The sequence below is a fragment of the Octopus bimaculoides genome, chromosome 24 (genome assembly GCF_046866305.1).
Source record: "Octopus bimaculoides isolate indiv1 chromosome 24, ASM4686630v1, whole genome shotgun sequence".
Lineage (NCBI taxonomy): Eukaryota > Metazoa > Mollusca > Cephalopoda > Octopoda > Octopodidae > Octopus > Octopus bimaculoides.
This window is the reverse complement of record NC_142951.1, coordinates 5,774,297-5,796,643: the sequence shown is the minus strand read 5'-3', so window position 1 is coordinate 5,796,643 and position 22,347 is coordinate 5,774,297. Positions and strand designations below refer to the sequence as shown.

At 39.0% G+C, this 22,347-nt stretch overlaps 1 protein-coding gene across 1 annotated transcript in view; it reads left to right on the top strand.

Annotated features, from left to right (window-relative positions):
- LOC106879258 (uncharacterized) overlaps positions 1-14,985 on the top strand; it is a 33,161-nt gene extending 18,176 nt beyond the window's left edge. The window contains exons 3-4 of the mRNA XM_089341547.1: positions 11,146-11,505; positions 13,197-14,985. Of these exons, the coding sequence (XP_089197673.1) occupies positions 11,146-11,505; positions 13,197-14,836 (2,000 nt within the window). The 3' untranslated portion in view covers positions 14,837-14,985. The remainder of the gene's footprint in view (positions 1-11,145; positions 11,506-13,196) is intronic.
- Positions 14,986-22,347: the final 7,362 nt, after the last annotated feature.

Genomic DNA, 22,347 nt, shown 5'->3' with positions numbered 1-22,347 from the left:
ATAAGATAAGGTCACGTGGGTAAGAAATGACCATGCTTCTTTTCTCTTTTAAAAATGCTTGTTGTTCTTGTTCTTGTTTCAACCATGGCTGCCTCTGCGTAGTTTTTTGTTGTTGTTTACTTTAGAAAGCAGTTAGAGGAGAGGGTTGCTAGCACATCACCCTCTACCTACATTTTTCCCATCCACATCTTTACCATATGGAGCCCTAACAAAATCCGATGATAGGTATAGATGCAAATCTTTCTAATTACTGGTCTCCTAAAATCAGGCATAACTTGGCGATCGGTTGACTTACAACACTGGTCAAGGTGAGTTCTGATTGGCTGTATGCAAATGAGTTCATTACTGGGATCCAGAACTATCGTGGAAAGAAAAATTCTACCCCCTTCACTGAGTGGAGTGTAGTATAAAGAAGGAGGTGAGTTTATGTCAGGTGTTGAGAGGTCAGAACTTTTGAAAACAAGACATTTGTACTCAGAGCCAGAGGTGGTTTCAGCTGGGTTGGTATCGAAAGGGTTAAGAATTGTTTCTCTATCATATATTTTAACCCTTTCGTTACCATATTTATTTTGAGGTGCTTTGTATTTCTTTCAATTAATTTTAAATATAACAAAGAATTTAGTGAAATAACTTAGTTATCATTAAGCTAGTGTTAGGAACATAAATTGTGACTAAGGTTTGGTGGAAGATTTTAATTCAAAACTTATGAAAACTTATGATAGAGTGACAGGCTCTGACTACCCCACATTATATAAGGGTTGCTGGGTGTGGTCTGGGAAAGGGATAAAGATGGTGATGACAGGGTGTCAGAGCGTAGTTCAAAATGTGTGTTGAAACAGTTCTATCTTGGGAGGGTCTCACACACACACACACACACACACACACGTCCATCCCCCAAAGTATACATACAGTAACGAAAGCTTAAAGACAATGAGACAGAGCTGGAGTAACGAGGGGAGGGCATGTTATTGATGAGGCCAGAAATAGGGACGAAAAAGGGCTGCAGCAAAACCAGCTGATTGATTTATTGATTGACTAAATAATTAATCAAGCAGTTGATTAGTTAAATGTTTAACTAGCTGACTCATAACCACGAAAAGAAGTGGAATACAACCATTGTGTGTGTGTGTGTGTGTGTGTGTGTGTGTGTGTTCTTTATTGGCTAAATGCCCCCTCCCCACCTTTGAGATACAACTGTGTTGTTGTTGTTATTTAAAAATCGTTATTGCTAGCAGGAACATTGCCCTTTGGATTGTTTCAGCTAGCCATTATCATAAGGGGATATATTATCTGTGCTTGGATGAATAAATAATTAGATAAAGGACCTCACACTCCCTTCAGCATTGCTCTTCACATTATAGTTTGCAAGACTGAGAAATGCTGTGTGTGTGTGTGTCTTTATATATATATATATATATATATTCTTTTATTTCTTTCAATAATTTTGACTGCAGCTATGCTGGAGCACCGCCTTTAGTTAAACAGATCAACCCCTGCTCTTATTCTTTGAAAGCATAGTACTTATTTTTACGACTTCCTCCCATCCTTCAGTAAGGTTTTTGATGCTTCAGCGATAGAAATCTCCCTGTTTTGACTCAAAGAATTCGTCCAACCAAACCCTCAATTCCACATCATTGTTGAACGATACACCACGCAGAACATTTGAAACCGGTCGAAAGAGATGAAAACCTGATGGCACCAATTCTGGACAGTATGGAGGACGAGGCAGCACTTCCCATTCGAGTTCTTGAATCGTGGCTTTGGTCATATTGGTAATGTGAGGACGAGCATTGTTGGGTTGCAGAAGAATGCCATTTCACTTATTCGGTCTTTTTTGCTGAATTGCTTCGTCGAGTCAGTGCAGTTGTTGAATGTAGAGCTCTTCATTAAGTGTTTCGGTTGTGTTCAAACAGTTTGTAATGAATTATGCCTTCCTAGTTCCACCAGACACACAACATGGTCTTTCGAGGATGAAGGTCTTGTTTTGCTTGCAGAGTTGCTAGTTTGTCAAGACTGAGCCATTCTTTTCGCTGCTTCATATTGGCATAGAGACACCATCTTTCATTGCCAGTAACAATGCGGTAAAGAAAACGCTGTTTGTGACTGTGTTGAATGATGTCGAGTGAGCAAACTGGTGAAACACTGGGGTTGATGTAATCGATTTAATCCCTACCCCTAAAATTTCAGGCCTTGTGCCTATAATAGAAAGGATTATTATTATTATTATTATTATTATTAAGGTGGCGAGCTGTCGGACTCGTTAGCACGTTGGGCAAAATGCTTAGCGACATATCGTCTGTCTTTACATTCAGAGTTCAAATTCCGCCGAGGTTGACTTTGCCTTTCATCCTTTCGGGTGGGGGTCAATGAAATAAGTACCGGTTGAATTCTGGGGATCGATGTAATCAACTAACCCCCCCCTCCATGTTGCTGGCTTTGTGCCAAAATTTGAAACCAATATTGTGAGACAATTAGTCTGGCGCCCTGACTGATCTCATCAACAATGGTTTGAACCAATGAGGGAGCCTCTAGGTGGTTCTCTGGTATACTAGAAATAGCAGCTGCCAAGTCACATCTTACTCGTATTACTGTTTTTAAAAGGAAAGAGAGACACATTGGGTAATGTACTCCGAGATGGATGATGGTCTGAATGATATCATCTAGTCCCCTCCACCTCTCCCTCTCCTTCTTTCTCTCCCTCCTCCCCATTGAGATTGGTATGATTGGAATACCTTTGATCAGTCCTGCTGGATTGGGTGGGGGATCGGGGGAGTGCCATAATCAATAGTGGTTACCACTGCTGCTACTACTACTACTACTACTGCTGCTGCTAGTATGACTGCAACTACTGCAACAACAACAAGGGCAACTGCTGCTGCTACTACTACTACTACCACCACTACCACTACTACATCGCTGTTGCTAGTTCTACCACCACCGCCACCATTACTACTGCCATCACCAATTACTACTACTACTACCACCACCACCACCACTACTACCACTACTACATCACTGCTGCTACGACTACCACCACCACCACCACCATTACTACTACCATCATCACCAATTACTACTACTACTACTACCACCACCACCACCACCATTACTACTACCACCATCACCAATTACTACTACTACTACTACCACCACCACTACTACTACTACTACCACCACCATTACTACTACTATTGCTACTACTACTACCACCACCACTACTACTACTACCACCACCATTACTACTACTATTGCTACTACTACTACCACCACCACTACTACTACTACTACTACCACCACCATTACTACTACTATTGCTACTACTACTACTACTACTACCACCATCACCACTGCTGCTATGACAACAACTCAGAGCTAAGTGTGGTGCTCTTTAAATGGTAAAGAGTTATTTCCTGCAAGCCTGAATCGCAGAGGCACACAATGTCACAGCCGGCCCAAGGGTGGGGGTGGGGGTCTTGTGTGTGAAATTTTTCATTTTCCAAAATATACTTTCTTTCCTTGTTCTTCAAACCGCTTCTCTTTTGATCCTTTGAATTTCAAGACACAGTTCTCAGTCGCAGACAAAGACCATTGTTAATAAAGGAATTTGTTTTTCCTTTTTCTTTTTATTTTTTGTGCCTTGTTTCCATGAAACAAAGAATTCTACATCACACACACACACACACACCATAAATCCCACACCTACATACACTTCCTTACTACATACGTCACACCGTCCCCCCTCCCCATACACAACATAACTTACCACTTTATACCACATCGTTGTTTCCATCACGACTATTCTCAACCTGTTCCCGCCTTCCCCCGCCCCAACACACTCTTCCCCCAATCTTTCTTAATTACCATTCTTCTTTCCAGACTCTTTGATTTCTCTGCAGCAGTTGCAGCAAAACGCTTTGGTGTGTCTCTCCATCGGCAAATATGTGGGTGCGGGTGTGCTCTGGGTTTGTAAAGTTTGGACACTGTCAAATGTGTCTAAGTGTGTGTATGTGTCTAAGTGTGTGTGTGTGTGTGTGTGTGTAAGAATGTGTGTGACTATGAATGTGTATACGTATTTTGTATGTGCAGCTGCAATGCAAGCACCTGCATACATGTACATGCTTGCAAGCATGTGTTTGTTTGCATAATGAACGAGAGTTTCTTACCTTTTGCTTGTTTCACTCACTGGACTGCGGCCATGCTGGGGCACCACCTTGAAGGAATTCGGTCAATGAATTAATTGACCCCAGTTCTTATTCTATTGGTCTGTTTTGCCAAACTGCTAAGTTATGGGGATGTAAACATACCAACACCAATTGTCAAGCAGTAGGCAACACACGCACGCACACACACACACACACACACATACACAGACGATGGGCTTCTTTCAGTTTCCGTCTAGCAAATCTACTCACAAAGCTTTGGTCGGCCCAAGGCTATAGTAGAAGACACTTGCCATGCAGTGAGATTGAACAAGGAGCCATGTGGTTAAGAAGCAACCCACACAGCCATGTCTGTACCTGTATATGTATTATAGATGTTATACACAGTATTATTTTAATTTAATGTTGTTTCAAGTGCTTATGCTATTTTATTTGAAGCCTGACCAGTTTCTGCGCAAATCAGCAAATGTTTTGTTGCTGATTTCTGTATTGGAATGTAAAAATTCTGACTTAGCTCAGAAGGGCTCGGCAGGTATTCATCCCTGAGGAGCTTAAATAAAGCCAAAACACTGGTGTCTGACAATCTACTGATGCCATTCTGAGTGAGGTGTGTATTTTTAGCACACAATAACTTGAGAAATTTCTCAAGACAAAATAATTACAGCTAGTAAATATTATGTACATGGTCTTTTATGCACACAGATTTACACATTTGTGTGTGTGTGTGTGTATTTAACAGAAGCACAGTGACTCAAGGTCCAAGAGTTTTGTGCTAAATATTAATAAAAATATATGTATACTCATAATTAGTTCTATTTTGCCGTTTGTATCAACATCTGTGTGTGTGTGTGTACATATATATATGTATGTATGCGTCTGTGTGCGTGTGTGTACTTATAATGTATGAACATATGCTTATATATAAGGAACTATATATGTACGTGTGTCTGTGTGTATGTATATATATATATATTAGGAACTGTATATATGTACATGTGTGTGTGTGTCTCTCTCTCTCTCTCTCTCTCTATATATATATATGTATGTATGAACATATGCTTATATATATTGTTTATATATATATATATATATATATGAATATAATCTGTGCTTATGGTTATATCTGGATGTCATCACCGCCACTGCCACCATCATCATCATCACCATCATTATCATTTTGGGAAGCTCTACAGTGCGAAACAAACCATACGTTTGTCGACACAGATATCAATAAATTTGCTCTCTCTCTCTCTCACACGTGTGTGTGTGTGTGTGTGTGTGTGTGTGTGGGTGGGGATTGTGGTAATTTATTTTTGAATTTAACGATAGGCTTTTTATCTCCTCATGAACACACAGACATGCTTACACACATGTGCACACAAACACATATATATATATATATATATATAAAATTCTTTGAAAATTCCTCAAAAGTATAAATAAAATGTAAACGGAAAAATGTAAACAATGACAAAAAAGAATAGACTACTGAACGTTCGCCATCTGCAATTGTTTTTTGCCTTTTTTTTTTTTACTTCTATGATGAATGTTTATTTTATTTTTGCAAATTATTTTCAAACCGTTTGATGTTTGTTAGACTTGCGGCTGTCTTAAAAGAAGCGATGATGACTGGGCTACTGCTGCTGCTGTTTGCAGTTACTGATGATAAATGATGGCGGGGACTGTAACAATATCTGTGTGTGTGGCGGGGAGGGATGCAAGCCTTTCCTTCTTCTTCTTCTTCTTTCCTCGCTGCCTCACCATTTCAGCAACTCTTTCTCATTCTCATAGAACTGCATCGTTGCAGAAGTTTCGAAAAGAATTGTGATGTGATTGTCTGGTTAAAGAGGGAAGAGGCAGCTCTTCTCTCTTTCTCTCTCTCTCTCTCTCTCTCTCTCTCTCTCTCCCTTCGTTCCCCCCCCCCCAGCTCTGTTTTATTTTGGTTCTTCGTTTTAGGTTTTGTTGGTGCTGTTTGCATTTTGTGTAAGGTTTTTCGTATGAGGGAATAGAGGTGTGTGCAAGGGAAAGGATTAAAATGGGAGAAAGAAAGGGTCAACCAGAGAGAGAGAGACAGACAGAGAGACTGAGGGAAGAAAGAGAGAGAGTGAGGGAGGAGAGAGAGAGTGTGTGTGAGAGAGAGAGAGAGAGAGAGAGTGAGTGAGAGAGAATGTGGGTCAAAGTGATGGATAGATCGATATGTATTTGTGTGTGGGATGTGGGGGAGAATTAGTGTGTCTGTAATGTGCACTTGTGATGGAATGATATACACACACACACACACACACACACACACACACACACACACACACACACACACACACACACATGGAATGTGAGGCATAGCGTCACATGTGACCTTGTCATCTACTGAATGTGCCGCTTGTCAAATACCAAAAAATATTTCTATGCCAACTTACGTGAGGCACACGATTCACGTGTGTGTGCATGTGTATGTGTGGATGGCAAAATCGGTACAGTGTTGGGCTGGCATACATACACAAGTGTGCCTCCCCTCCTCCCTGCCCCACCCAACCCAACTTTGTTTCCTCATCACTTTCAGAAAAACGGGTGTTTTTCAAAGAAAATCTTTTTATGAATACCTCTCTGATGGTGTAAATTGTGATTATATCAGAATTTAATGTGCTATAAGAAATAAAATAATTGGTAGATGCGTGCACAAATATCTGCTCATACACATCGCACACACACACACACACACACACATCTACAAGATGAAACTTGAAATTTTGAAAAAAAAATTGTGATGTGTGTCAGTATGTATATATATATATGTGTGTATGTGTGCATGTGTCATTTTTTTTTTATTTTGCACATGAAATTTTGATATAATCAGCATATTACGCCATCTGAAAGATATTTGTAGAAAATTTCATTTCAAAATACTCATTTTCCTGAAAGTTACGAGGGCCATAGTTTGCTCATGACTGCGTAGCAGTGATTCGAAACCGAATTGCTTGGTAGCATGCTAGAGACATCACACTCAAACCACAGCAGTTTCATGTGATTGGTCTATTAAGCAATCAATCAATGTCAAGCCATTGTGTGGTTCAATCTTCAGGAATTTTTTACCAGGTCAAACCACTGGTGCTTTTTACGTGGTACCAGTACCTTCACCAATGCTTTTTACCTGGCACCTTGGTTTTAGGATCACAATTCTGTTGTGGTGGGTGGGTTTTCTTGAGTACAACAATGCACCCCATATCTCCGTCCTCGGTCATCTCCTTCATAAGGTTCAGCATTTTGAGATCAGCCTTCAGTACTTTGTCCTATATTTTCTTAGGTCTCCTTCTTCCGCAACCTCCTTCCAGACGTTTACATTAGACAGTCATAAACACACACAAACTATAAACATCATTTAATCTCTTACTAATACATGACTTTTTGTTTTATGCCTGGAATAAACGATATTCTTGTAGTGTGGAAGACGCATCAACCATTCAAAAAAACACTCTGTTAACTTCATTTAAATATTTACTATTTTGATGTCAAACTTATAGTTATTGCATGAAAAGTGCTTGTGCCAGTGACACTTATGAATAAATTATCTTGAAGTTTTTTAATAGTGCAGCCTGCCTGATAATGAGCCATGTCCCATGTGACTCACTTCTTTTAAAAGGTTGCCTGTGTCTGTTGCTTAACCTTCCCACAACATACGTACATGACATTTCCATTGTTGGATCTAACCAGATCAGTTCCACAGAAGAAGCACTGTTACAATTTATTGCATGTCACCTAGACTCATAGGCTGGTTCATACTGGCTCTGTGGGTTACTGGCCTGCAGTGAATGCATGTGTATCCAAAGTCAAGATGCTACATAGTCAGGGCTCTTCACATAATGAAAAATTATCTCAATTTTTTTTTTTATTAATTCAGTCTTCCTGATGCTGGATAATGCCTTGTGTGGCCTGCTTCTTGTAAAAGGTTTTCTATACCTGTGACTGAACTTTCCCAGAACAAACAACTTTTTTGCGGTTGGGCCTCAGTGGGCTAGTTTTACAGAGCAAGCGCTGTTACTGTTTGCCGCATGTCACCCTGCAGTTGAACGATTCATAAGTTGGCTCATATTTCATGCATGTTACTGACCTGCTGTGAATACAAGTGCATCCAAGGTTGAGATGCTACCCCCATGTCAAAGGCTCCTTATATAATGGAAAAAATTACCTGGAATTTTTTTAGTGGTGCAGTCTGCCTGATAACGAGACATGTTTCATGCAGCCCACTCTTTGAAGAATGTTGCCCATACCTAGATTGGGACTATGGACCATCTTGTTCTTCCCCAAGTCTCTAGCTGGTAGGCTTGGCTTCAAGAATATGTTTTATGATTCTTTCTTGCAAAAGAAGACACAGCCTATTATCTTTTTTGTTTTTGTTTTTTTTTAAATAAGAGGCACACTTTGGATGATGCAGCCCCAAATAAAATTATTTGAGTGACGAGAATGTCGTGGTTGGAAAGCCTTTTGTTTAGGTCTCAGGTCTCTGCTAGGTCAGGGCTGAATTACAATAACATTGACAACAACAATTACCATTGCCATTTGTAATGCGATTGCTAACTGTAGACATATTTTGCCACCATCACCACCACCACCACCACCACCACCACTGCCACCTAACTACATCGTCCATCACCAGCAGCTTCACACCTCCCATTATCATCCTCTTCACATGCTCCGTCTCCATGCACCATTGACATCAGACATCATCATCACACCACCACCACCACACTGACGTCTCTCACTCTCTCTCTCTCTCTCTCTCTTTCTCTTTCATGTCTGACAAACCCTCACCCAGAAGGTATCCATTAACATTCTCACTGTTTGTTCATTCTATCCTTAATGTTGTTGTTGTCGTTACCATATTGATTTATAACTGCCTCGATGATGTCATTATGCACAGCGATCACTGCACCAATATTGTCTTATCAAAGTATTATTGTCACCACGATCATCACCACCACCACCACCACTGCTGCTGCTGCCACCACCACTGTCACCATGATGCACAGTTATCAATGCATCAATATCATCATTATCATCATCACAACTTCCACTTTTCCATGCTTGCATCAGTGGGACAGAATTTGTTGAGATGGATATTTCTACAGCCGGATGCCCTTCCTGTTGCTAACCCTCACCCGTTTCCAAATATCGTCATATTTCCTCCCATAACTCAAGATTGAAGATAAAAGACACCGCTTACATGAAGGTGACATTCGTTTACAACCATCATTCACAGTCAAGGGTTGGCAAAAGGAAGAGCATCCGGGCTGAGAAAATCTGCTTCAACAAATTCCATCCAACCCATGCACGCATGGAAAAGTGGATTTTAACTAACGATGACAAGGAATCACTCACCCCTTTTATTACTGCACGTTGTTCTGTTTCCTGAGTATGAAACTTGTCACGCTGCACCGTTCTCACTTCACCCATTACGTGGTGTATAAATATTTCTGCATTCTTTTGTTTTAAGTATCACAATTGTCAAACTTTTGCCAGCTAATTTCTGTGAGAAATCTTTTAAAAAGCATGCTCGGTATCAAAATGAAGAATTTTGAATTTCCTGTTATGAAGACAGGTAAAAACTACATTTTAGTAACGAAGAATTGTTACTTGTATAACATACAGGCTGTAATAAGTGATGTATTTCAGAGTGTATAGTATGGAAGCATTTATAAAACTTGTTTAGAGATTTTTAGATATCACAGCAGAAAATGTAAATGTGGAGAAATTTTTAAAATTAGAAGAATCAAAAACACAACATTGTTTTCGACAATTTATGGAAAATCTATTTATTTTTGACATTTGTGTATTTATTTTGCAAAATTCCTGATATGAAATCGTCTGTTGAACCAGATGTTGTTGTATTGGGGGGGGGGGGGCATTTTTTTTTTGGGGGGGGGGAGGGGGTCAAATAAACATACGCTTTATACATTCATTTTTCACTTCTGATTTATTTTATAATTGTTCTTATTTTATGTCCTATGTTTGGAAATCTTTCACCACATGTCTTGTGACCTCTCCATGGAGTAAACGGAACAGGAGGAGACATGAGATGAAGAGTCGCTGAAGAGGTCAGAGGATGTGTGATGAAGGATTTCCAGACGCAGGAGATAAAATAAGAACAATAATGAAATAAATCTGAAATGAAGAATGAATATCTTGTGCCTATGATTATTTGGCAAAAAAAATAAAAAATGACCATCCTGAAATATAACAATATTATTTAATTTTTTAAATATATTTTTGTGTTTGGCAACATCTTTCATGCGTATATATATATATATATATATATGTATGTATGACTGTATGTGAGCGTTTGACAATCTCCAGCTCAAGAAAGACATTGCCAAGCTGAAAAATATATAAAAGACATAAATAAATTTACCATAAACTACTGAGAATGGTGTCCTGTGACAGGAAATCAACTGACACAAGTTTGACTCTTGCCACACATAAAACGAAAAAATGCTGAAATATTTCAATATTAATACCATCAAATTTCATTGCTATTGCACCAGTTTATTTCATAAATATCAAAATGTTATTTCCACCCATTGTCATTGTTTTATAAATATCAAAGCATCAAATTTTGCACTGGTATCACCACTCCACCAATATTAACCATTTTACTATAGAAATCAGATGTATCCGTTCAAAATTTCATTGCAGAATGTCATATTTGAAACTATTATTTTGTTCAGATATGTCGAGTTCATTGAAGAAACATGGCTTGCAGAAAATACCAATTCTATATTTTTTGGTAGATATTTAACATCGTTACTGGAATAACCATGAAATTTAATTGTTTTATCCTTTGAGAGTCGATAAAATAAATACCAGTTGGATACTGTGGGTGGGATTGACATAATTGACTTATTCTGTACTCTGAAATTGCTGGCCTTGTGCCAATATTTGAAATCATTATTATAATTAATTTCATTTTAAAAATTTATTTCATTTGTTGCAGGAAGTGGATATTTTGTGGTCACCCCGGACACATATCGAGTTCCTTTGGGTGAGAATTCCTTTGCTGTGCCCTGGTCCCCTTATAAACAGTTTTACATTCCCATGGTACCACCTCCCAAAGCGCAAGTCCGTTCGATATCATGTCAGACATCGAGCAGTGCAAACGACATCAAGAAAGCTTCAAGCAAGACCAAACCACAGCGCAGTCAAAGTGCAAGAGCGTCTCGCAATCGCTACAGAAAAAGCGCCCACGAACACATACGGCGAAGTGCATCATTGAAGTTTAAGTCTGACAAAACCCTGGGTTCTACGAAGGACATTAACCTCAAGAACAGCAACATCAATCAAGACAAGAACAAAGGTAAATATCATTAAATGATGTTGTATTTTTATATAATGGAAACTGTTTGGCTCACATGGTTTGGGGTTCAATCCCACTGTGTGGCACCTTGGGAAAGTGTTTTCTGCTATAGCCTTGTAAGTGAATTTGGTTGGAGGAAACTGAAAGAAGCTCATGATGTGTGCTTGTGTGTTTGCATACCTCCACCACTTGAGAAAACTGGTGTTAGTTTGTTTACATCCCTGTAACTTAAATGTTCAGCAAAAGAAACTGACCTTTCTTTCCTTCCTTCAGCGGCAAGTTTCAGTTTGTCTTCCCTTCACTCCATGTGTGTATATACGAGAGGGAGAGGGAGGGAGGGAGAAAGAGAGAGAGTTGAATGAAAGCTAACAAGGGGAAACTTTGAAGTCCCTGTCACTCTACAAAAAAAGTATGGAGTAATTCTTCGGTTTAATGTTAAATTGCTTTAATTATAACTTGACATAAAAGCAAATACAAACACACACAGACAGACACACACACACACATGGAGAAGGCCATTAATGGAATGTTATACTCTGTAATCTGGTAGTTACTAAGGGAACCAAGCGTCGACAAATGGCATGTGGGGACTGTACAAACCCCGTTGAAAGGTGCAGTAATAAAAACCAGAGTCAACAATGAATTCAACAATAAATTTGGTGTGCAGGTTTAGTTCTTGCCCCTCTCCTCTTCAATATAATCCCAAAGATTATCACAAAGGAATTTAAGACCTGCTGTTCAATAATGAATTCGGCGTGCAGGTAGGGGTTCATCAAGGTTTGATTCTCACCCCTCTCCTGTTTATTGTAATCCTAAAGATTACCACAAAGGAATTTAAAACCTGTTGTTTAGCAATGAGTTTGATGTCAGGTAGGGGTTTATCAGGGCTCAATTCTCACCCTTTTCCTACTCATTATAGTCGTAAAGATCATCACATGGGAGTTTAAGACCTGCTGTTCGTGGGTGCTGTCATATACTGGTGATCTAATTACCATACTGAAACCAGAGAGGAAATTCCAGGCATGGAAGCAAAAGCTAGCATGGAGAGGTTTTCAGGTAAATTTAGCAAAGGCAAATGTGTTCGTAAGTAGGAGTTAAAACACGACCACTGAATTGTCAGTGAAATATCTTTGCTTGATATGCAGAAAAGGAGTGGATATGAACTCTATATGCTGTACTCAAGAACTGCAGTGGAATCACAGGTTAACAGGGGAGGTAAGCTTTGTGACATGTGGGTTTATTTATGTACGTGTGTTTGTATGTATGTATGTGTGTTTGTTTATATATATATATATGTATGTATGTGTCTGTGTGTATGTAAAAGTATAACGTACCATATTTTAACGTGTATAAGGAACCCTTTTTTTGTCAAAAATTAGGTTAAAAAAATATGGGATTTTTTTATACATGGATAGTATTATAATCCCTTACAAATCCTTTTTTCCAAATTTTAAGCCCCCCCCAAAATTAGGGGGTTCCTGATACATGTTAAAATACAGTATATCTGAATGTATGTATGTGGATTCATGTATATATGTATGTGTGTGTGTGTGTGTGTGTGTGTGTGTGTGTGTGTATATATATATATATATATATATATATATATATATAATGTATAGTCTCAGCTGAGTGTGCTGCTGAAACTGTTTTCGTTTCCTCATTCCTCATTCACCGTTTCTCTTTCGTTTCAGGTGAGAAAACCACGTTATTCAGTAAACTGTTTGGCCGTTACAAGAAGAAAGCATCCCCGAATAAAGAAGTGGAATATGCCACATTCTCTGCACAGTTTCCTCCCCCTGAATGGCAATGGTACCAACAACAACTGGAGAAACAACGCAGGACTGAAGAATGGATCAGTGACCAACAAGTGACCAAATCTAATACCTGGCATTATCTCTATACCGTGCAGGATGCCAATGTCGTCGGTAAAGGTGGTCTGGCGACTGGGCCGACAAGTTCCAAACTAAAATCAGCGACTGTTCCCCCAATTGTCACATTGCCTCCCTACACTTGCGAACCTATGTGTTCGGAACAAGCTAGTCCTAAAGAAACAGCCCATTACAATTCCAAACTCGGTAAGGAACAGGAACTTCAAGCAAACGTGAATCGCTGGTCAGTTGTGGTCGATGAACCCAACAGCTTTGAGAAACAACCAACAGATAGCACGAAACACCACTCGCAACAGTCTCCCTGCTACGAAGGACTGGCCAATGAAGCTTCGTCGAAGCATCGTAGCAACCAGCATCACAAATGTCCACGTAAATCTACCTCAAAGACATCTTCACTGAGAACGAATAATGCTGTCTGTGAACATGGCCATGCTGCAGCACAGCAGAAAATCAGCAAGCAGCGGAAGAGACTGGAACGTTACAGCTACTGCGAGGATTACTATGGCAATGATATCAGTATTGAATACAAGGGTAAGCTGCCGAATAAATATTCAATGTACGCTTATTCACGAGACAGTGGAGTGAACTGCATCGGACTGAGTTCCGGTTTTGCCGAAGATATGAAAGTGGATTTATCACAGACAACGCATCCTAAGCAGGAAATTGAACCCAGCCGTATCTCAAAGAAAGTTCATAGAGCGTATAAAAAACGGTCAGGCATGAAGCACCATCGACATCATTCCAAGAAGAATGTCCGCAGCAATCTATACGACAGCAACGAAAATTGTGCCGTCGACATACCAACTGCGACCATCGCCGAGGAATTTCCTGAAACCTGCAGCTACTTGGACTCGAGCCAGTTGTTTGACAACAGTTATCACCATCATCATCATCATCACCATCACCACAACAGTTGTACAGGCAGTGGTCGAGATAGTACGGAGACTGGACAGAAGTTGGCTGCAGGGGAGAGCAGCGAACAAAGTTTCAATACAGTCATACCGAACTCTGGGACGCATCACGATTGTCCCATGGAAAACCTGGTACACGAGACTCGGGAGTTGAACCTCAGAGACAATAATCACAGCTTGTGTACACGTAGTCACCATGCGGCCGTCCCACTGGACACCGGTCAACATAGACGGCAGAAAAAGAGACATAGCATGCATGTATCTTCCAATCGTTCTGCCTCAGCTGAGAACGCACGTGACAACTGGCAGCTGGGCCCAGGGGAGTCTCTTGATCCTCACATCTTAAACAATCAACAAATTGCATGTCACAAACCCGACACCTCCCACAGCAACAACTCACGACCCCGGTCCTACGTCGCTCGTTCATCTCAACTGAATTCAAACAAAGATCTCACCGCAGATGGGAACACTCGCCAATCCAGTTCAAGGGGTCACTTTGATGATGACTTTCAAGTGGTCGGCGTTGTATGAGACCTCCTGTAGCGTGTGTCCTGTATATTTTGGTGGGGGTCAATTGCACTTTTGCCGCTAGACATGGCATCATCAGGACAGCTGCAATTTGAATCGTGCAAACATTGTAGGTGCAGTTTCTGAATAAATTAGTTGTTATAGAAACAAAACTCATATCCCCCCCCCACACCAACTCCCAATTTGTCTGTCATCTTGTTGCTGTGTGTATATCTCTCTCTCTCTCTATTTATCTGTCATATATATATATATATATATATATATATATATATATATATATATATATAAGTAAAAGAGTCGAAAGGAAGAGTAAGTACGGTTAGGCAGCTTTTTAATCGCTACAAATGTTTCGATACATTAAAGATCCTCGTATTTACAGGATTTAAGGTTAAGTTTAAATTAAATTATTTAACGATTTACCTGTATAAGATCTATATGTATCTCCTCAGGTGATGCTCAGTTGCTGTCTCAGTAAGCAAATTTAGATTTCCATGCTACAACATCCATGGCTTCTTCTGAGGGTGAACGAGCTCTATTTGTACTCTTATACATTCTTAACAGAACACACCTCAGCTATATATATATTTATATATATATATATATGTATATATATATATATAGTATGGATTCTCTTGTTGTTAATGACAAATGAGGGTTCAGTAAATTAAAACAGTAATCATTTTTCTACGGACATGAATGTGTCTTTTGAGGCCTGTTGGTGCCTTGCAAACCATTTTGGTAAATAGAACAAGTTGAGGACTGAGTTTGCTTGAGTGCTTGTGGATCATTTACTATGTGTTTTCTTGAGTGGACGGCAAGGCTTGCTTTGCTTTGTGCCATAAAACCACAATGCCAGGTAAAGGTTTCCATTACACACACACACACACACAGGGTACAGATGTAGATTTGGTGCAGCTGACAGTATTCAGGAAAAAAAATGGCTTAAGAACTTTATCTCTTAAGATTTATTTTAAATTCAAGTTACTGTACCATGTATGCATGTGTATATATATATATATATATATGTATATGTATACATACATATGTTGGTATGTATGTATATATATATGTATATATATATATATGTATACATACATATGTTGGTATGTATGTATATATATATGTATATATATATATATGTATATATATATATATATGTATACATACATATGTTGGTATATATGTGTATGTATATATATATATATATATATATATATATATTTATTATCAGAGGTATGAAACTTATGGTGGTTCGCATTTAAAATTCTGTGTGTATGAAACGATTATATGGCAAAAAGAGTTCAGTGAAATAGTCATGGGGAGTGCAGTATCCACCATTTCAGACAGAGTCCCTTCCCCAGGGTAAAATTGGCAGGAGGGAAGCAAAAGAAAGACACCAGGGTTTTATATCTTCTATGTTTGAGAAATTGCAACTCCTGTTGTCTTGAAACTGAAGAACTCTTGTATGAAGCAATGGGTGCTTCACTCCCCATGCCAATTTCTTTGTATATATATATATATGTGTGTGTGTGCTAATATTTTGAGTTCTATTTTCCTGTTTGCATCACCAAACCTATATATATATATATATATATATATATATATATATATATACATATACACACATTATATATATATATATACATATACACACATTATATATATATATATACATATACACACATTATATATATATATATATATATAACTTTTTAGGCCCGAGATATGACTTACCATATTCATTTAATGATATAGAGTACATATATGTACAGACATATATATGTGTGTATGTATATACATGTCTAAATAATAAGTGGAAACTTGCTAATGAGTGTATGTGTGTATATATATATATATATATGCACACACACTAATATTTACATTTACATAATTGAATGTGTTTACATGAAAGACATAAAAATAATTGTTTTACAACCCCCACCTTACTCATTGGTGCATATGTATATATGTGTTTATATGGAAAATCTCCAGTGAATATTTTATATCCCAAATTTAAGTTTATGAAATGAAATTCAATGTAAAAGACAAAAAAGACACTTCCTGAGAGATGTTTCAACTGTGTGTTCCCCGATCCAATTTTTCAATCTGCCATTTATTTTTCATATTGTTCAATCCCACCCCATTACTAAAACAGACTGACAACACCACCCCTTTTAATCTCCTCCTCCTCTTCCTCCGTTGCCCCAACTTTAACAAACTAAAACCTCCACTTCATTGCTATTAGATCTATCCATCCATCCGACCATATCGCTAACGCTTCATGTCTCTTCTATCACACTGGACCTTACTGCTACGACTACTACAACTATCAGACTGTGTGAACTACATCCACTCCCGACCCACCCACCCATCACCTGCCGCTGCTTCTCAATCAACTATTTCAGACATAAAAGCAAGTTTCTAGATTGTTCTGCTTGGGTCCAAAATCTTTTTTTACTTTTGTTTAATGTTTTTTTTTTTAATTAAATTATTTTGCCGTCTGTTTTTTTCAGGTGATTCTAAGGTGGGATCATTAGCACACTGCTAAGTGGCATTTCATCCATCTTTATGTTCCGAGTTCAAATTCCGCCAAGGTCACCTTTGCTTTTCATCCTTTTGGGGGTCGATAAATTAGTACTGGGGTCGATGTAATTGACTCCCCTAAAATTGCTGGCCCTGTGCCAAAATTTGAAACCAATATTTTTTCATTTTTGTATTTAAAAAAAAAAGGTTACATTTTCTTTTTACCTTCTATAATTTCAGGTGATTCTAAGGCAGAGCTGGCAGACTCATTAGCATTTTGGTATTTCGTCTGCCTTTATGTTCTGAGTTCAAATTCCACCAATGTCAGATTTGCCTTTTATCCTTTGCAGATTGATAGAATAAGTACCAGTTAAGTACTGGGGGTCGATGTAATTGACCTACCCCCACCTCAAGATTGTTGGTTCTGTACCGAAATAACAAAGGATTATTTCAGGTGATTTTATTTCTTGTTCCGATCACAGATGATGTGGATATTCTTTCTTTCTTTATTCTTCTTTGTGTTTCAGTCATTTGACTGCAGCCATGCTGGAGCACTGCCTTTAGTCAAGCAAATCGACCCCAGGACTTATTCTTTGTAAGTCTGATACTTATTCTATCAGTCTCTTTTGCCAAAACACTAAGTTATGAGGACGTAAACACACCATTATCGGATGTCAAGCGATGTTGTGGGGACAAACACAGACACACAAACATACACACACATGAAAAACTAGAGGTAGTCGATAGCTTCCGCTATCTGGTCGACCAAGTTAGTAGTGGGGGTGGGTGCGCTGAAAGTGTAGCTGCTAGAATAAGAATAGCCTGGGCAAAGTTTAGAGAGCTCTTACCCCTGCTGGCGACAAAGGGACTCTCACTCAGAGTAAAAGGCAGACTGTATGACGCATGCGTACGAACAGCCATGCTACATGGCAGTGAAACATGGGCTGTAACTGCTGAGGACATACGTAAGCTCGCAAGGAATGAAGCCAGTATGCTCCGTTGGATGTGTAATGTCAATGTGAATACCCGTCAGAGTGTAAGTATCTTGAGAGAAAAGCTGAACATTAGAAGCATCAGTTGTGGTGTGCAAGAGAGACGATTGCGCTGGTATGGACATGTGGTGAGAATGGATGAGGATAGCTGCGTGAAAAAGTGCCACACCCTAACAGTTGAGGGAACCCGTGGAAGAGGTAGGCCCAGGAAGACCTGGGCTGAGGTGGTGAGGCAAGACCTTCGTACATTGGGCCTCACCGAGGCGATGACTACTGACCGAGACCTTTGGAAATGTGCTGTGCGTGAGAAGACCCGGCAAGCCAAGTAAGATCGTTGCCAGTGCCCCTGGACTGGCTTGTGCGGGTGGCACATAAAAGACACCATTTCGAGCGTGGCCGTTTTCGTGCGGGTGACACGTAAAAGCACCCACTACACTCTCTGAGTGGTTGGCGTTAGGAAGGGCATCCAGCTGTAGAAACTCTGCCAAATTAGACTGGAGCCTGGTGTTGCCATCCGGTTTCACCAGTCCTCAGTCAAATCGTCCAACCCATGCTAGCATGGAAAGCGGACGTTAAACGATGATGATGAAGATGATGATGATATATATATATATATATATATATATATGATGGGCTTCTTTCAGTTTCCGTCTACCAAATCCACTCACAAGGCTTTGGTTGACCCGAGGCTATAGTAGAAGACACTTGCCCAAGGTGCCACACAGTGGGACTGAACCCAGAACCATGTGGTTGGTAAGCAAGCTACTTACCACACAGCCGCCTGTAATTATTTTATTTGCGAGGTGTTATTAAAATGTTCCTGGACTAGTTATGTTTAATCAAAAATAACTTATTTACCTTAGTTTTAACATCATCTCCATCAAAATACTTACCTTGCACAGCAATACACCAATTCCAGCACTCTTGCCACTTTTGGAATCTGTCCTGGAAGTTGTTTTCCATAAGCGAGTTGAGGACCTTGTGATTCACTCTTGATCTTCACAATGATGTTAAAACAGCGACCTTTCAGCTGCATTTTCATCTTGGGGAAGAGATGGAAGTGCACCTGTGCACTTCCTCTGGCAGATACGGGAAGTGCAGAAGTGATAACTTGTTGTTTTTAGTGAGACTGGCATGTGAGGAGAGCTTTGTAACAGGATGCATTGTCACTGTGAAGAATTTAATTCCTTGCACTCCACAAATCAGATCTGGTCACTTTCTCTGAATACCCTCCCTCAAATGCCTCAAAATGTCACAGTAGAATTCTCAATTAATGGTCTGGCCCTGGGGGATGAATTTTTGATGCACAATACCACCACCCCCCACCCCATTTCCAGGGGTGACACTTGTGGAAGGTCCTACAGATTGCTTTATCATCTTTCAAGGATGTTCTTGTTTTCGAAGTGCCCATGCCAGTCAAAACCTTGCATACGACCCATTGCCTCGTTGCCATAAGCTTGCTGATGCATGCTCAGTGTCTCTGTAGTTCAATTGACCCCGAAAGGATGAAAGGTAATGCTGACCTTAGAAGGATTTAAACTCGAGTTTTGTTTATAAAACATATCCCAAACACCAGTTACCATACCTTCATATCCCTCAACACATAGACCCCCACCAAAGAACCAATTACACTGTGAAATGGTGGTATTAGGAAGGGCTGTTCAGCTGTAGGAACCATTTCAGGGCAGACACTGGAGTTCAGATGCAGCCTTCTGGCTCATCTGTTCATGTCAAACCGTCCAACCCATGCCATCATGGTTCTAGATATATAAATGTGTAAGGGTCTCATGTGCAATAACTTAACCATGTGTAGCCATGGGGAAATATTACCTTGCTTGACAATAGCAAGGACATCTGACTAGAAAATCGGCCTCAACATATTCCATCTGACTTATGTAGGTAAGAAAATCATCATTATTTACCATCCATCTTCCATGCTGGTATGGGTTGGATCGTTTCACCAATGCTGGCAAAGTTTTTACAGGTGGATGCTCTTCCTAACACCAACCACTTCAGTGTGTACTGGATGCTTTTTATGTGATACCAGCACAGAAATGGAGGCATTAAAACAATGCTGATAATGGTTAAATGAGAGAGGAATGTAATATGGACTGATGCTGGGGTATTTGGAAATCCAGTTCAGGCAACTTGCTGAAGGTAGGACACAGTTTCCCGTTACCAAGGGACAATTTGGAATGCCTGGGTAGCTTAGTTTTTGAACCAGCATCCTCCACCAGTGGAGCATGGTAATATTTTGGTAGGTCATGCTAATGTCTAGTATACCAATAAAGAGAAAGGGAGCCATTCGAAAATAAGTTATTTAAAAAAAAATTCTTTACATCCCTTCTGTGAACAATTTTATCAAATTTGACACTTTAGAGACATCAGATCTTTACAAAATCCTTTCAACCAGTCTCTAAAGTGGAAAATTAATGGAAGATTTGATGTCTCTAAAGTGGAAAATTAATAAAAGAGTAATCAAATTGCCATCATATCTTCATGGTAATTCCATTAATTGAAATAAATTTAGATATCTTTATTTTATTAAAATTATTGATGATTTGGTAGCTTAGTAGGTATGCGTGTTGCAAAGTGGTAATATTTCCCTCAGCAAAAAGATTGTCTGTGTGAAAAAGGGGCCACAAAGCAGCTTTGACATAGTAACCAAATCTCCTTCAAATCTTTATAGTAAACCCAATAATTGAAATAAATTTTAATATCTTAATTTTCTCATAAAAATTGTTATTGCTTTGATGGCCCAATAGGTAAGGATGTTTAGAAATAATAATAAAATACTCTAGTGAAGGTTTCAAGTCTCTGCCTGAAATTACAAGATGTCTTATTAAATATTTTTATCTAAGCAACCAAATTTTCATCAACAAAAAGATTGTGTGTGAAGAAGGGAGTCAAAAACAGCCTTGACATAGTAACCAAATCTCATTCAACTCTTTGTAGTAAGCCCAGTAATTGAAATAAATTTAAATATCTTCATTTTCACAGTAGAATTGTTGTTGCTTTGGTGGCCTAACAGGTCAGGATGTTTAGAAGTGGAGGTTTCAAATCTCTGCCAGAAATTACAAAAGACATTATTAAATACTTTTATTTAAGCAACCAAATTTCACTCACCAAAAATATTGTGTGTGTAGGTGTGTGCAAAGAAGGGGCCTATAAGGCAGCTTTCACATAGTAATCAGATCTCCCTCATATATTTATAGTAAATACAATATTTGAAATAAATTTAAGTATCTTAATTTTCTCATAAAAGTTGTTGCTGCTTTGGTGGCCCAGTAGGTAAGGGTGTTTAGAAGTAGTAACAAGACACAAGCAGAGGTTTCTAATCTCTGCCAGGAATTACAGGGGGTCTTATTAAACATTTTCATTTTTTTATCTCTAGTGATAAAAAAAAATGAAAAATTTTAGTAAGACACCTTAATGCAGGCTCTGGGCAGGATTGAACCCTGCCCAGGATGTTCAATGTGGCTGTCTAATTATGTCTCTACCCACGAGACCATCAAGACACCCAACAATAATGTAATAAATTAAGAGATATTTAAATCGATCATAACTAAAGATAAAAAACAAAAACTATCTCATCGCAGCTCAGTAATTAATCCCAAATTGGGGACCTGTTTAGATGCCTTTGTAGATAGACATTAATTAGTAAGTAGGGATTTAATGCACGGGGAGAGGGCTTCAATCTGTAAATCTCCCAAGGAATTACAAGAGCAGTGGAGTGCGAGGAGTAAATATTTTATTTATAAGTAATTTCAAATTTTTATAAACACCAAGGATAGTGTTCCTGGAAAGGAGTAGACTATAGCCTTAGGCTGACCAAAGCCTTGCGAGTGGATTTAGTAGATGAAAACTGAAAGAAGCCTGTACGTATGAACAAACGTACGTTCGTTTGTTCTTACGTACGTTCGTTATATATATATATATATATATTTATATATATATGAACAAACGAACGTACGTTTGTACGTTCGTTCATACGTACTA